This window comes from Protopterus annectens, chromosome 8.part0, assembly GCF_019279795.1.
Source record: "Protopterus annectens isolate FY-2018-M chromosome 8.part0, PAN1.0, whole genome shotgun sequence".
NCBI classification, from domain to species: Eukaryota; Metazoa; Chordata; order Ceratodontiformes; family Protopteridae; genus Protopterus; species Protopterus annectens.
Genome location: NC_056741.1, coordinates 1504226436 through 1504240470, shown reverse-complemented (window position 1 = coordinate 1504240470; position 14035 = coordinate 1504226436). Strand labels below are relative to the sequence as shown.

General features: G+C 42.9%; 1 protein-coding gene across 1 annotated transcript in view; it reads right to left on the bottom strand.

The window, feature by feature from the left end:
• ST14 (ST14 transmembrane serine protease matriptase) overlaps window positions 1–14035 on the bottom strand; it is a 1989024-nt gene that overhangs the window by 1908701 nt on the left and 66288 nt on the right. The window contains exon 3 of the mRNA XM_044081090.1: window positions 758–828. Coding sequence (XP_043937025.1) covers window positions 758–828 — 71 coding nt within the window. The remainder of the gene's footprint in view (window positions 1–757; window positions 829–14035) is intronic.

Below are 14035 nucleotides of genomic sequence, written 5' to 3'. Positions count from 1 at the left end.
GATCTAATTCTAACATGAAACAGAAATTAAAGAAAATAAAGTCAATGAATTACTAGGTTCACCAAGAAACCATGCCAAGCTGCCATCTCAAGAAGAGGAAATTCTGCATCTTTCTCTAATTCAGCATAACTTTTTTCTATTCCTTTTAGTACATCACCACCTCTACCATTCAATCACATACCCAAATTGTAGGAATAATCTATCGGGGGGCTCTTGGTCTGTTACTCAAACTAGTGCTTTTTAACGCTAGCTGTGTCCTACAATTTTAGCTCTGTTATGACTTAATTGGCTGGTTTATGCATTTACTGTTACAGACCTGCTACAAAAAGATTTGACTAACCCAAGTGCCTTTCTGGTTTGGTCCACCTACCTACTCAAAATCAAACATTTAGAGTATCCCTGCTTCACCAGTTGCATGTATAACTGGCATACCATCACATGAATTTACAATACAGTGGACATGCTGCAAATATCCATTTCTGACCACTCTTAGTGGACTCACTATAACAACTTAGAAGACAACTGATCCCCTCTGGGCCTGAAGCACAGTTGCTATGTGCCACCACCCTCCACCAGTTCCCTCCTTAACATTGCATTACTTAACACCCCATGCCCATCCCACTCTCTTATGTCATAAACATACATGAATATAAACATTAATAAGAGACACTACAAATGAATCAATTATGGTTGCTTTTTGAATAAAAATGCATCATGCTCACACACAGTTCAATTCCCCATTCTACCAGTACTATACCTGAATGCAGTGACTTCAGACTGCACATAATAAGGCGCGATTCTGGGAATACCCTTATACTCTGCCTGCAACTGTGAAAGAAAAAAAAATACGTAAGCCAAAGTACATGGGAATCACTCCAGCAGCATGTCATTGAAGACAAAGAAAAACAAGTACATACTTTTCAGTGACCAAGATTCTTTAACGGAAATTTATATATCTGCACCTGACACAGGTGGGAATTAAGGACAAATCATGACGACTTAGATTTAATAGCAGTTGATCTGCCTTTGCAGGACCCCCAGCCCATATAAACCAGTCATCAGCAGCTGTTTTACTACCATAAAGCTAAACAATTAACATGGTCTCAAAATTCACACATTAGCACATTGAGGATCTGTAGTGTAAAAACAGTTCAGTTCCACAGAGGGAGGGGGTCTCAGTCGTCTTTACAAAGTAAATAAACAAGGCTAAAATGTATTTTGCAGGCAACTATTGCTGAAGAAATGAATAAAACTGTAATTCAACTACCTCAACTCAGGGAGAACAAACTTGGCAGAGACATCTGTGTCTAGGAAGCTAAATGCAGCCTGCCAAGAGCAGACAAATGGCACCAGTGTAAAATGTAAGCTGCTTATGCACACAGCTGGGACTCAGATGCACATCTGATGTAGTTAACGGCATCTGTCAAATGCCATCACAGATATGGATAAGCACAATACTAGTCGATCTTAAGACATTACCCCACCACCACCCAACAGTCACTTGTGTTCCTTTCTCTACCCAGGAGTGCTAATTGACCACACCCAATGGTGCAGCTAGGCATACTCTGTGCACTCAAATGATTACATTTTTTTCTGAGCATCTCTTAGAAACATCAATACTCAAAAAGCACAGAATGTTTAGAACCGTGCAAACCAGAATAGATGCATACAGAGAATGCTTGCGTAAAAGGAATACACCTCTAAAAATATGGGTATCAATGGTAACAGCAGAAAATGACAAGTCAATTTACTATATACTTGGGGGGTAGCATTTTGAGTGTTGAGTAAATTTTTAAAATGATAGGTGGCGATGGGAGCAATGTTACTTCCAAGTACAAAATGTAGATTTCTGACTACACTCCTGACCAAACCTTCTTCAGTACTGCACAAATGCCAAACTCTTGCTACACCCAGGTTTTCAATTTCCTTTACCACCACTCTAGTAGTACTGCACTCCATACTCACCAAATTCCCATTCCACTCTACAGCTGCTAAAGTGAACATGCAACTCCAAACAAGACCTTACTAATGCCAGTGCTACGCACTGCTGATGTCAGCTTCTCAAATCAGCTCCCTACACCACCCCTTGCATGTGCACACATCCTGTTAGGGCAGCAACAACTTCACAACACAAAGAATGATATAACCTGGCCAAGAGCTGAATACCAAGACCTCTTCCTCCTATACCCTGCCTACAGCCAGAATTGCAAGGCATATACACATTTCCTATGTTTCTTAGGAAACTAGACAAACTCAGTTGGGTAACTATGAAGCTGGATATCCTACTCATTTTTTTTCATATACTTAAGTAACATTGTAGGTGAATTATAAAAAATTAATGACAGACATTCTCAATACATGCAGAAACATGTTCTATTTTCTTTGTTTCAACATCTCTTTTTTGTATTACTTCAGGAAGTTTCCCCTCAAGCCAACTAACTCAAGTTATGTTGTAACAGTCGAGTGACTGAAATATCATGTGAAGCCTTAAAAGTCAAATAAGTCACCCTTTTCAAAGGCAAACAGCTTCTCCTACCTTACTTCACAGATTACTCAAGTTTCCTTACTACTTTATCTACACTTGCGTGTTCGCAGAACAGAATCAGATGTCTTTCAAAGCGAAAAAAAAGTTACTGCTCTAGCTAAAGGGAAAAAAAAAAGTTATGTACTTACCATAACTTTCCATGTTTGTAGTCCATCTAGCCTACATTCTTGCTGGCTGGGTTCAGAGAAGATACTCTGGTTCGACTCGACAGATACTACAGCTAGAGAGCTTTTACTGGCTCAAGGCTAACCCCTATCCAATAGTGCCTCATGACAATTCCTCAGATCTTGTTTGCAAGAAAATATGTACATAATAGTCAGAAAACTATGAATAACCATGCACATACAGACAGAACACTGGGTAACACTATCCATGCCAGGTGGACAGACAACTACAACCAGGTCGGACAGCATAATGTATAGTCCACCAGTTCCTCCAGGAAACAGGAAGGGGGAAGGAGGGTGGAACGCAAAAATGTAGGCAAGATGGACTACAAACATGGAACGTTATTGTAAGTATACCCAAAGGATGACCAGTTCCGGGAGGCCAAATCCAATTTGCAATGATTAACAAAGGTATGAGGTCTTGCCAAAGTAGCTGCTGCACAAATGCTATCAATTGACTTTGATTACAGCAAGCCCAGATGCTCATAAGCCTAGTACTTACTATACAGCAGGAACTTCGTATTTTAACATTTGTTAATGTCCGTTATGTACTTCACAGATAAAAATTCTAGTTGCCTACTGATGTACTATGTTCTTCATCTGTAAAATATGTTGCAAGTAATTGCTATGCAAATTGTTAATCGCTATGTAATCCAATGCAACTACTGTCTGTTTATTTTAACTGTGGAGCTTTTCTCCCCAGGCCTCTGCTGAAAATGGACCTACGTCCAGTCGTACACTCCCGGTCAACAAATATTAATAAATAAATAAAATTGGGAGCCTAGATTGAAGGCATACAAAGTTGATACTGCTCTTGTTGAATGGCCATTTACTTTGTTTGGTAACCATTTGCCAGCAGCCTTGTAAGCAAATGAAATGCAATCTGAAAGCCATTTAGACAGGGTAACCTTAGAAACAGAAAGCCTTTATCTTTGTCTGAAAAGGAAACAAATAATTGGCCTGATTTTCTAAATTCTTTAGTCCTGTGTAGGTAAAACTTGAGAATTTTGTGGACGTCTAACTGTAGTCTATATTCTGGTTTATTAGTATGATCTGGAAAGAATACTGGTAATTAGATAGTTGTGTTGAGATTATGCAAAGAAAGCAAGGATTAGTTCTATGTGAGACTCTATCCTTGGGGAAAACAATGTAAGGAGGTCGAATGGTGAGGGCTTGCAATTCGGAAACTCTCCTAGCAGAAGTTACAGCCACTAAAAACAATGCTTTCCAAGACAATAATTTCAGATAAGATTAAGAGGAGGATTCAAAAGGGGAATAAATTAAAGATGTAAAAACTAGGTTTAGATCCCAGGGCTCTGGTGGTTGTCTGATTGGAGGTCTGAGAAGGACTCCTCCTTTCAAAAAGGTTTTGCACAATGAGTGGGACATGACTGGATTTCCCATGTAGCCAAAAAGGTAATTTGAGATAGCAGCTAACTGAACTTTAACAGTAGCAGCTACAGCTCCTTCATGAAAAATGGATAGCAGAAAGGACAGGCTAGACAAGAGCTGTATAGGGGATCTATGACTTGGTTTGCTGCCCAAATAGAGAACCTTTTCCATTTGCAGGAATATATTTTCCTAGTGGAAGGTGTGAAGCAATCAGAATGCGTTTGACAGTAGGTGAAAGGGAAACGCACCTGGCTATTCATGGAACTGGAGCAGTCATGCTGTCAATTTTAGGGTCTGGATAGTAGGATGGAACTGCTCCAATTGAATCAGGAGGTCTGGAGATGGTTCCAGAATCCATGGTTCCTCCAAGAGATAGGGCCACAGGAGGGTGAACCAGACTTAGTGAGGCCAGTAAGGAGCAATGAGGATCAGGGTACTCCCAACAGTTTTGCTTTCTGAATCACTTTTGGAATGAAAGGAAAAGGTGGAGAAGTAGAAAGGAGAAAATTGGCAAATGGTAATGCTTGGTGAAGGTATGTACAGAACTCCAGGTAGCAGCTTCTAGGATGTTTCTGGTAGGGACACCCCTGAGAAAGGCTGTAGAGGTAGATGCAGCCCTGGTTGAATGGGGTCTAGTCCCCTGTGGGATAGGTATTCCATGGTGCTTATAGCAGAAATGAATGCAATGGCCAATCCATTTAGAAATGGTTTGCTTTAAAATAGCATTCCCCTCTGCCCCTGCAGCAAATGCCATCAGCAGTTCAGATTTCCTTTGAGGTTTAGTCCTGTCCAAATAAAATCTAAGTTCTGTGCAGATCTAAGGAGTGCAATATCCATTCCCCTTTGTTCTGTGGATTAGAAAAGGTTGGCAAATGAATGGATTGATTAAGAGCAACACTGGATACCACCTTGGGCATGAGGGAGGGATTGGTCCTGAGGGACACCCTGTTCGCATGAAAAATGATGAAAGGCTCCACTGCCATAAGGGCCTGTAATTCAGATACCCTTCTTGCTGAAGTGATTGCTAAAAGGAAAGCTCTTTTTCAAGAAATGAATTTTAACTATGCACTTCCAGCTGGCTCAGAAGGAGGCAGAGTGAGTTTTTCCAATACAAAGTTAAGGTCCCAGGCTGGAGTAGGGGTTCTTCTGGATGGTCTTAAGTTTTTGGCCCCTCTGAGAAACAGCTTGAGCAGTAGATGAGAAAAGAGGGGGTGGTTCTGTGTTGTAATGAGCTGAAATGGCTGAGGCGTGAATTTTGGAGGAAAAGGAAAGGACCTTGTGAAGCATCTCAGTTAAGTATTGAAGAATGTGAGGTAAATTGGGCGCTGCTGTGGCCATCCCTTGTGTTTGGTTCCAGGCACAGAATATTTTCCATTTTCAGCATAAGATTTTCTAGTACTAGGTCTCCTTGCCACTTGTTTTCTGAGGGATGGTAATGGAGACATTAGGTAATTAACCAGGCTGCCAGGTTCAGGGTTTGAAGCTGGGGGTGCAGAGTCTGGCTCCTGCTGAGACAGCAGGGCAGGCGTCTGAGTCAGGTGCCATGGGGCTAGCTGTGACACTGCGCAAGAGCGGGTACCAGTGTTGGCGTGGACAGTCTGGTGCAATCAGTATCATCCTTGGTTTGTCCTGTTTGATCTGTAGTAGTACTTTGGAGAAGAGAGGTAGAGGAGGAAAGGTGTAAACTGATAGATTTTGTCCAGCTGAAGGACACAGCATCCACTTCCAAGCTGGTTTGTGGGGAGTCCTTGTGTAGAATTTGTCCAATTAGTAGTTCTGGGGTGAGGCAAACAGGTCTATATCTGGGCTTCCCCATTTGTTGATCAACATATTGAAAGTCTTTGATTCCAGTTTCCACTCGTGTGGGTCCATGAGATTTCTGTTTAGTTCGTCTGCCAGTGTATTTAGTTTTCCTGGCAGGAACTGAGCCTGTAGATGCACTTGGTAGCTCAAGGGTGTGTTCCACAGAGCCATGGCTAGTATGCAGAGAGGGTAAGAATGTGTACCCCCCCCCCTGCTTGTTTATGTACCACTTAACAGTGGTGGTGTCCATCTTTACCATTAATTATCCTGGAAGAATGTGGTCCTTGAAGGCTGTCACAGCATTCTGTACAGCTAACATTTATTTTTGATTGATATGCAGGTGCATTTGACTTGGGTTCCATTTGCCCAGAATGCACTTCCCTGCCAAGTGAGACCCCCCATACATAGTCTGATGCGTCTGTAAATGTTTGGGTGGCAGGGGGTAGAGTGAATGGTAGTCCCCTGTTTTGGTGGCACGCCTCTGCCCAACAAAGGAATTCTATCCATAGGCAAGATATGATAGAAATCATTGCTTCTAGATCCTGAGAATGGTGACACCATAGACTTTTTAGAGGCCATTGTAGTTTCCTCATATGCAGTCTTGCATATGGAATTAGTAGAATGCACGAGGACATGAACCCAAAGGCTTGCAGTATTTGCCTTGCAGATAGCCAGGTTTTTGTGGCCACTAGCTTGAAGTAAGTTGTCAAATGAATTTGTTTCTCTGGCGTGAGGAAAGCCATCTGGGAAGTTGTGTTCAAGCTGGCTCCCAGGAATGTAATTTGTTGGACAGGGTACCAACTTTGATTTCTTTTTGCTTATGGTGTACCCCAGACAAGTTGACACCTTTTGTACAAATGCCAGAGGATTCAAAAGTATATCCTGGCTTTCTGCCTGAATTAGACAATCATCCAGGTATAGGTATATTTGAATATTTCTTTGCCTGCAAAATGCAATGACTGGAGCTAGGCACTTTGCAAATACCCTGGGTGCAGTAGATAAGCCAAAGGGCAGTGCAGAGAACAGATAGTGCATGCAGCCTGCTTTGAAGCGTCGGTATCTTCTGCAAGATTCCCTGACTGGGATGTGCACGTAGGCTTCCTTTAAATCCAGTGTTGCCAACTAAACATCTTTGCCTATCATGGGAAGCAACTAAAGAGTTAGCATCTTGAATTTTGGAATCACTAAAAAGGTGTTTAAGATAGAAAGGTCCAGGATAGAATGCCATGAGTTGTCTTTTCTGGGTACCAGGAAAAGTCTCGAGTAGAAACCTTGTCCCTTTTCCTCTTCTGGTCTGAATAGCCTTTAATCTTGAAAGAGAGAGAGTACTTGCTTTTGAGCCTCTGCCCACTGATTTGGGTGTAGATCTGGCCAACCGTTTGGGGTTGGTAATATGTGTAAGTGAAATCTGTATCTTTGGGAAACTATGTTTAAAACCCATTTTGCAAACTCCGACCAACGTCTAAGTGTCCATCGGTTGAAGGAAGCACAGGCTAGACAAAGCTGCTACGTCGTGGTCTGGGCCTAAGCAAGGAAGGCAGTAAGAGTGGAAATCCTTATGAGGTATTTGTTTCCCACAAGTTAAACAGTTATTTACTTTTTCTGACATCGGCTGAGGCAAGAAAGAGTCCCCAACGGGGTACTTAGCTTTTCAGAAGTCTTCGGTAGTAGTAATCTCTGGTTCTGACCGACCGGCACTTGCGAACAGCTTCTGCTTCGGGCGCCACGCGGCAAGAAAGACTGAGGAAAATGGCGTCGGCTGATGCCTTTATACCCAATTGACAGCAGCTATGACGTCGGGTGAAGTGCGACATCAGCCGAGGCCAGACCCAGACTTTGGAATCCGGCTGACCGAAGGGCTGCCTGAGGCAGGACAACCCATATGTTAGGACTGCAGATGCATCCTTGAAGGACATCCTTGTCCCTTTTCCTCTTCTGGTCTGAATAGCCTTTAATCTTGAAAGAGAGAGAGTACTTGCTTTTGAGCCTCTGCCCACTGATTTGGGTGTAGATCTGGCCAACCGTTTGGGGTTGGTAATACGTGTAAGTGAAATCTGTATCTTTGGGAAACTATGTTTAAAACCCATTTGTCCTGGGTAAAGAGTACCCAGTTTTTTTGCTGGCAGAGCAATCTTTCCCCCCTAAAGGAGCTGTCAGCTGAGAAGTGCATGGAAGTTTTAAAGTTAAGTCATTAAGACAGCTTACCATAGGGGGGAGTCTTATTACTCCCCAATTTGGAAGTGGGAGCCTCCCCACACTGCTTAGTCCTGTGTGTACCCTTGGATTGAAACCTGATTGTTCTGCTGGTTCTGGGTTTGAACTGAGAAGGCCTAGGAGAGGCAGGAAAGGACCAATTTTTTTGAGGGCCAATGCCTACTAAATCTTGTATGCTGCACTTGTAAGAAATCTTTAACAGTAGTTTGCATAGATTTTAGCTTTTTCCTCCATCTTTTTAAGAACTTCTGCTTTGTTGCCAAACAGGCGGTCCTGATTTAAGGGAGCATCCAGCAATTTAGTTTTAATATGATCTGGCAAAGATTGCTCCTTAAGCCAAGCATGCCTTCTAAGTACAGACCCGGTGGCAGCAGCCCTGCAAGATGCCTCTCGTGAATCAAAACCACATTACTAAGTACGTTTTCCAACCTGCTCAGCAAAATGCATTAAATCCTGTAAATCCTTATTTTCAACACAATCAGGAATCAACATCTTTTTCTGTTTAAGCAATCCAAAAATATGCTGCTGATGCTTTAACATATGAAACTGACAATTTAAGGCCCTGATGGCTAAGTTTGCAGAGGTGTATACCTTCTTACTCCATCTATCCAGGGCCCTGGAATCTCTATCAGAGGGCAGTAGTAGCCTTAATGCCCTTTGGTCCCTGTGAAATGGTCTCAAGATCCGCAGTACTATTTTTAAAAAGGAACTTGTGAGAATCCTGAAATATCTATCTGGTTTTCTGGGAGCAGGAGGTAAAGAGTCAGGGGCCAAACTAGATTCAGAAAAGGCATAGTCAACAATGCCCAGCACAGGAGGGAAAAATAAAGGCCTGTGTTGGGGCAGGACTAAGAAATCTCTAAGCCTCTTTTTAGAATCAGTAATCCTGGCTTTCCCAGTGAAAATGCTCCCCAAGAGTATGCAAGGTTTCACCAAAAGAAAAATCCTCTGGGGAGAAGCAGAAGGAATAGAGTCCTCTGCATTAGAATTGTCATAGGTGGATAAGGGTAAATCCAGGTCATCAGAGGAGACAGAAATTTCAGAATCCTGGTCATAAGCAAATTCAGTCCTAGGTCTCCGAGGGGAAAGGTTGGCTTCCCCTGATTAAAGTAATAAGGTCTTCAGCCATTCTTATTTGTTTTTTAGGCACAGAGGCCTGACCATGCAGTCTGGGCTTCGGTTTCCTAGGCATGATTAGAGTTTTAGGCCGTGAAGAAGATGGCGTTGGTTTAATATGCAAGTCAGTAGGCCTGAATAAACCCTCAGAAGCCGGTGCCTACACAGCAGCTCCGGACCCATCCAAGGTAGAGACATCCGCAGGTTCCACAGTTTTAGCATCTTACAGCATATACCTGACTCCGAATGGGTCTCAGTAGAGGCCTGCGAATCAGAAGTAGCAGTTATCAGGGGCTGCAAAAGCGCCTCAGGGAATACCTGCGAACTGGCGACTAGCTTAGGAGAAGTGTCGTCGGCAGCTTTGGACCTAGGCAGACTGTCTCTGTCTTTATCTTTGCGTTTTTTCAAAATGTCGGTAGTCGGTTGGCTTACCGAAGACATATCTGGATAATTGAGCAGGGTACCAAAATATTTAGAAGCAAAAATATACAGAAGATGAATAGTTCGTGGTTTAAATAAGGCACAAAACTGACAGTGAGGTATGTTGTGGTCAGGGCCTAGGCAAGAAATACAGTACGAATGAAAATCTTGAGGTATTTGCTTTCCACAAGAAATACAATTATTGACTTTTACTGATATCGGCTTAGAGTAAGAAAAAGTTTCCCCAATGGGGTACTTAGCTTTTAGTTGAAGACTTCGGTTCTGAAACAAACGAAAATTTCAAGAGTCGGCCGACCAGCACTTGCAAACTGCTTCTGCTTCAGGCACCACACACCAATACAGACTGATGTAATGGCGTCGGCTTTATGCTTTATACCCCTGACTACCGGACGTCACGGAAGATGAGACCGCAACCGATGCAGGACCCAAGACTTAGATAATCAGGCCAAATGAAGGCTACTGCAAGCAGATAACCCAAACGTGATGATTGCAAAAGTGAAACACAAAGAACTTTCAAAGGCCTCAAGATACACTGATTCGTCCTCAGTACGGTTAGAGGTCTTTCACTCATCCCCTCTAAGTATTTCAAGGAAGTCAGAAAAAGGAGACATCCTCATAGGGGGATCTAAAGGACCCTTCTGACTCATCCAAATCAGTATCGGACATGACAGACTCAGGTGAGTCAATATGCTTCCTCTTACAAAGTCTCTTTCGAGGAAGCTAGCCAGTGGGATAATCTGGGGAGGTCTCGGAAGAGGAGGCACCTCCAATGTGGGCTGCTCAAGTCCCTGGTTCCCTACGCCAAGGGTGTGTTGGAGGAGAAGTTGTTGCTGCTGGTGGGACATCGGGTACAAAGGCAGGGCCTTTGGCACTGGACAAAGCTTTCTCTATTGCTTTGAAGGCCTTTCCACCCCGCTCAGAGGAGACAGATTGGCTCCGAGCAGGAGGGACAGGATCCTAAGCAGACATGGGAACAGAGCTCAGTCAAGCCAAAGCACCGAGAGGTAGGGTCAGTTCCTAAGAAAACCCGGGGTGACTAACCCCTTGGAGTCAACTAGAGAGCGCCTGCTCCCAGATCCCTCGGCTTCAGACTGAGCCACTGAGGACAGAGTTATCGGTTCCGAAGAAGCAGGAAGATTTCTCAGAACCCAAGGATGCAACATTGAAGAACCCGAAGTGTTTGGCTCCGAGAGTGAAGCAGTCGGAGGAGCAGTAGATCGTAAATGGGGCAGCTCCGAAGCCTTTGGGTCCAGAAGGGCTAACTTTTTAGTCAGAGCCAGGTCACAGAGCAACCTCTTCACCAACCGCTCGATGTCCTCATCCAAAAGTGTCCTGGAGGAACGAGTGGAGACGGAAGGAGATCTCCTCCTTTCTAATACAGGAGACCTCAATGTTTGTGAAACAGGGTCGATGGCTGGTAATTGTCTCGGTACCAAAGGCTGCCTCTGCACCGAAGAGACTGACGGCACCGAGACATAAGCAGAATCGGAGCCAGAACTCCTTGGCTCCATCGCTTTAGACGGCTCCAAAGCTGGAGTCGAAGATTTTCTTTTAACAATCTTGGGAGCTGTCTGACCAAGTTCCAGCTGTTCCTGGAAGGAACTGGTCCATAAGACCCCTGTCTATTAATTTACGTTTCTTCTCATTAAGAACCCTAATACTGAAGGCATGGCAAAAGGTACAGGGTTCTTTTAAGTGAGCTTCCCCTAGACAGTACACAGAGCTTGTGTGACTGTCAGTCAATGACATCTTCTGTGAACACTTCACATTTTTTAAACCCCGACAGGCGGTGTTCCTTATGTTCTCTGTCTTTTTCTTTGGACATGCTGACAAGAAAACAATGCTAACAATTTGCAACACTAACTATAACACTGACTAATCTAACAGTAAAGTTATGAAGAGAAAAAAAGTTTTTTTTTTTTGAAAGACTAACACTTGGAGGAAAGGCCTTCTAATTTAAACGGGCAACTATGGCCCTCTAAAACGGGCCGTACAATCCTAAAGGGAGTAATAGGGGATCAAGCACTCAACACTCACAACCACACAGGTAAAAGCTAATAACTATTAAAAGTAGAAAGTGAAGAAAAAAAGGACGAAAAATACAAGATTTATCAAAAAATCTTCTAGTTAGCCAACGAGCCACCAAGTACACAACCTAGAAGCTTTTGTGGCAAATGAGATCTGGGGAATTGCCATGAGGCATTATGGGATAGGGTTAGCCTCGAGCCAGTAAAAGCTCTCAAGCTTTAGTATCGGCAGAGTCAGAACAGAGTATCGGCTCCTAACCCATCCAGCAAGAATTACGGCGAGATAGGACTACATCACATACAACCTTTTAAGCTATAAACACCACATAACATTCAATGTTTAACCCGTGAGGGGCAAATATGCACAACAGAGAGTTACTTGTCTGTAACAGAAACTAATAAAGCATTTCAATGTAAATTTACTGGAACACATCCAGAGTACAGTAAACTCGGGTATACAGATTATTTTCTTCCAGGTCTCTTGGTAACCCATGTGTTGCATATCTATGTTTTTGCAACAAATCTTACAAGACTGATGCAGAAACAGAGTTGCTAACCATACAAACTTTCAAAGTTTCTCACTTTCTAACATACATTAAAAGTAAACACATGACTAAGTAGCAGTTAAATTATGCTGGACTGAAAAGCCAAAACAAAAATCTCACATGCCCTTATACAAGTACAATTCTGCAAGAACTTCTATAACTGTAGATGTTGGACTAATCACTGTTGCAATATTACTAACAATTGGGATACCCTGCCAGGAATAACCATGTATCCTGACAGGATACCAAAGAACATGTGTCTTTCTCTAAAGCTGTTAAGTCCGACATATGGACAAAGTATTTCAAGTCATAAATGAAGTAAGGGAGCAAAGTACCACAGGACCCAAAAGCCAAGTCACCAAAAACACATGTCAACCAAAAGGAGAGGAAAATATACCACCTCAGCAAGAATAGAAAATAAGACAAAACGGCAGGAAGGAGGGAGATGCAATACTGCAACAGTGATCAACTGTACTTTTTTCTTCCTATGATAACTGTTGCAGTATTACCAACTACTGGAAACAGTCTTAAAATCTTCTAAGATTGCAGGGAAAATTAATGAGGAACTCAGCCAGAGTCCGATTCCTTGCAAGATGGGCTAAGCAAAACTAGCTCTAGCCATAGAAATGTCAACCATGCAAAGTTTAGTAAATGCATGAACAGAGAACAAAGCAGCAACTTCCAAAACAGGTCTGAATAAAGGCCCCTGAAAAAGAGCACCATCACTGGTATAATAGGTTTTAACCAAACCTGAAAGCTCTTTGACATGGAGAGTAACTAAAGGAAATGGCTTAAGAGATCCATTTAGAAATAGTTTGCTTAGAAGCAGGTAAGCACAGCTTTTTTTTTTAACTTGCAATGAAAACTGATCTAGCTTTCTGACATATTTGGTTTTGGCAAGTTATCTGTGACTATCTAAATAGAATGGATATTTGTAGCTCTTGTTCTGATGGAAAGGAAAAAAAAAGAAGTTATGTCCTTACCATAACATTCCATGTGGAGTGTTCATCTCGCCTTTGTTCTTACACATGGGTTCGGAGCCAATCCTCGGCTCCGAGTCAGCCGCTTAGCAAAGCTCTGCATCGAGAAGAAGCTCGAGACCAACCTATCTCCCACAATTCCCTCTGCCCTTACCTCAGATCTAGTTTGCAAAACAATACCAGATCCCGCAACAGGAATGTAAACATACATACATACATACCAGGGCGTAGCTGAAAACAGCAGCAACAGCAGAGAGAAATCAGTAGCGGGAGAGCCAAACCAGACCTCTAAACTGGACGTTCTTCCTGACCTGAGGGTGGGAATGTAAGAACAAAGGCGAGATGAACACTCCACATGGAACGTTATGGTAAGGACATAACTTCTTTATGTGAGAGTGTTCAATCTCGCCGTTTGTTCTTACACATGGGTAGCGTCCCTAGCTCCGTGACCCTGAGAGACTCACGGAAGAACGTTCCTGAGCACAGTGGAACCAAAGGTTGCCATGTCCCTGGAAATCCTATCCACTTTGTAATGAGTGATGAACGTATGTGGTTTAGACCAAGTGGCGGCCGCACAAATAGTATCCAAAGGTAGGCGGGCCACATGAGCCAGAGATGTAGAGACTGATCTAGTAGAATGTCCTTTCGGTTTGGTGGGCAAACTCTGTTCAGTAGCAGTATAAACAAAAGTAATACAATCAGATAGCCATTTGGAGAGAGTACGCTTAGTCACTGCCATGCCCTTTCTGTTGTCCGCAAAGGCTATAAAGAGTTGGTCTGCTTTTCTGTGATCCTTTGTTCTATCTAG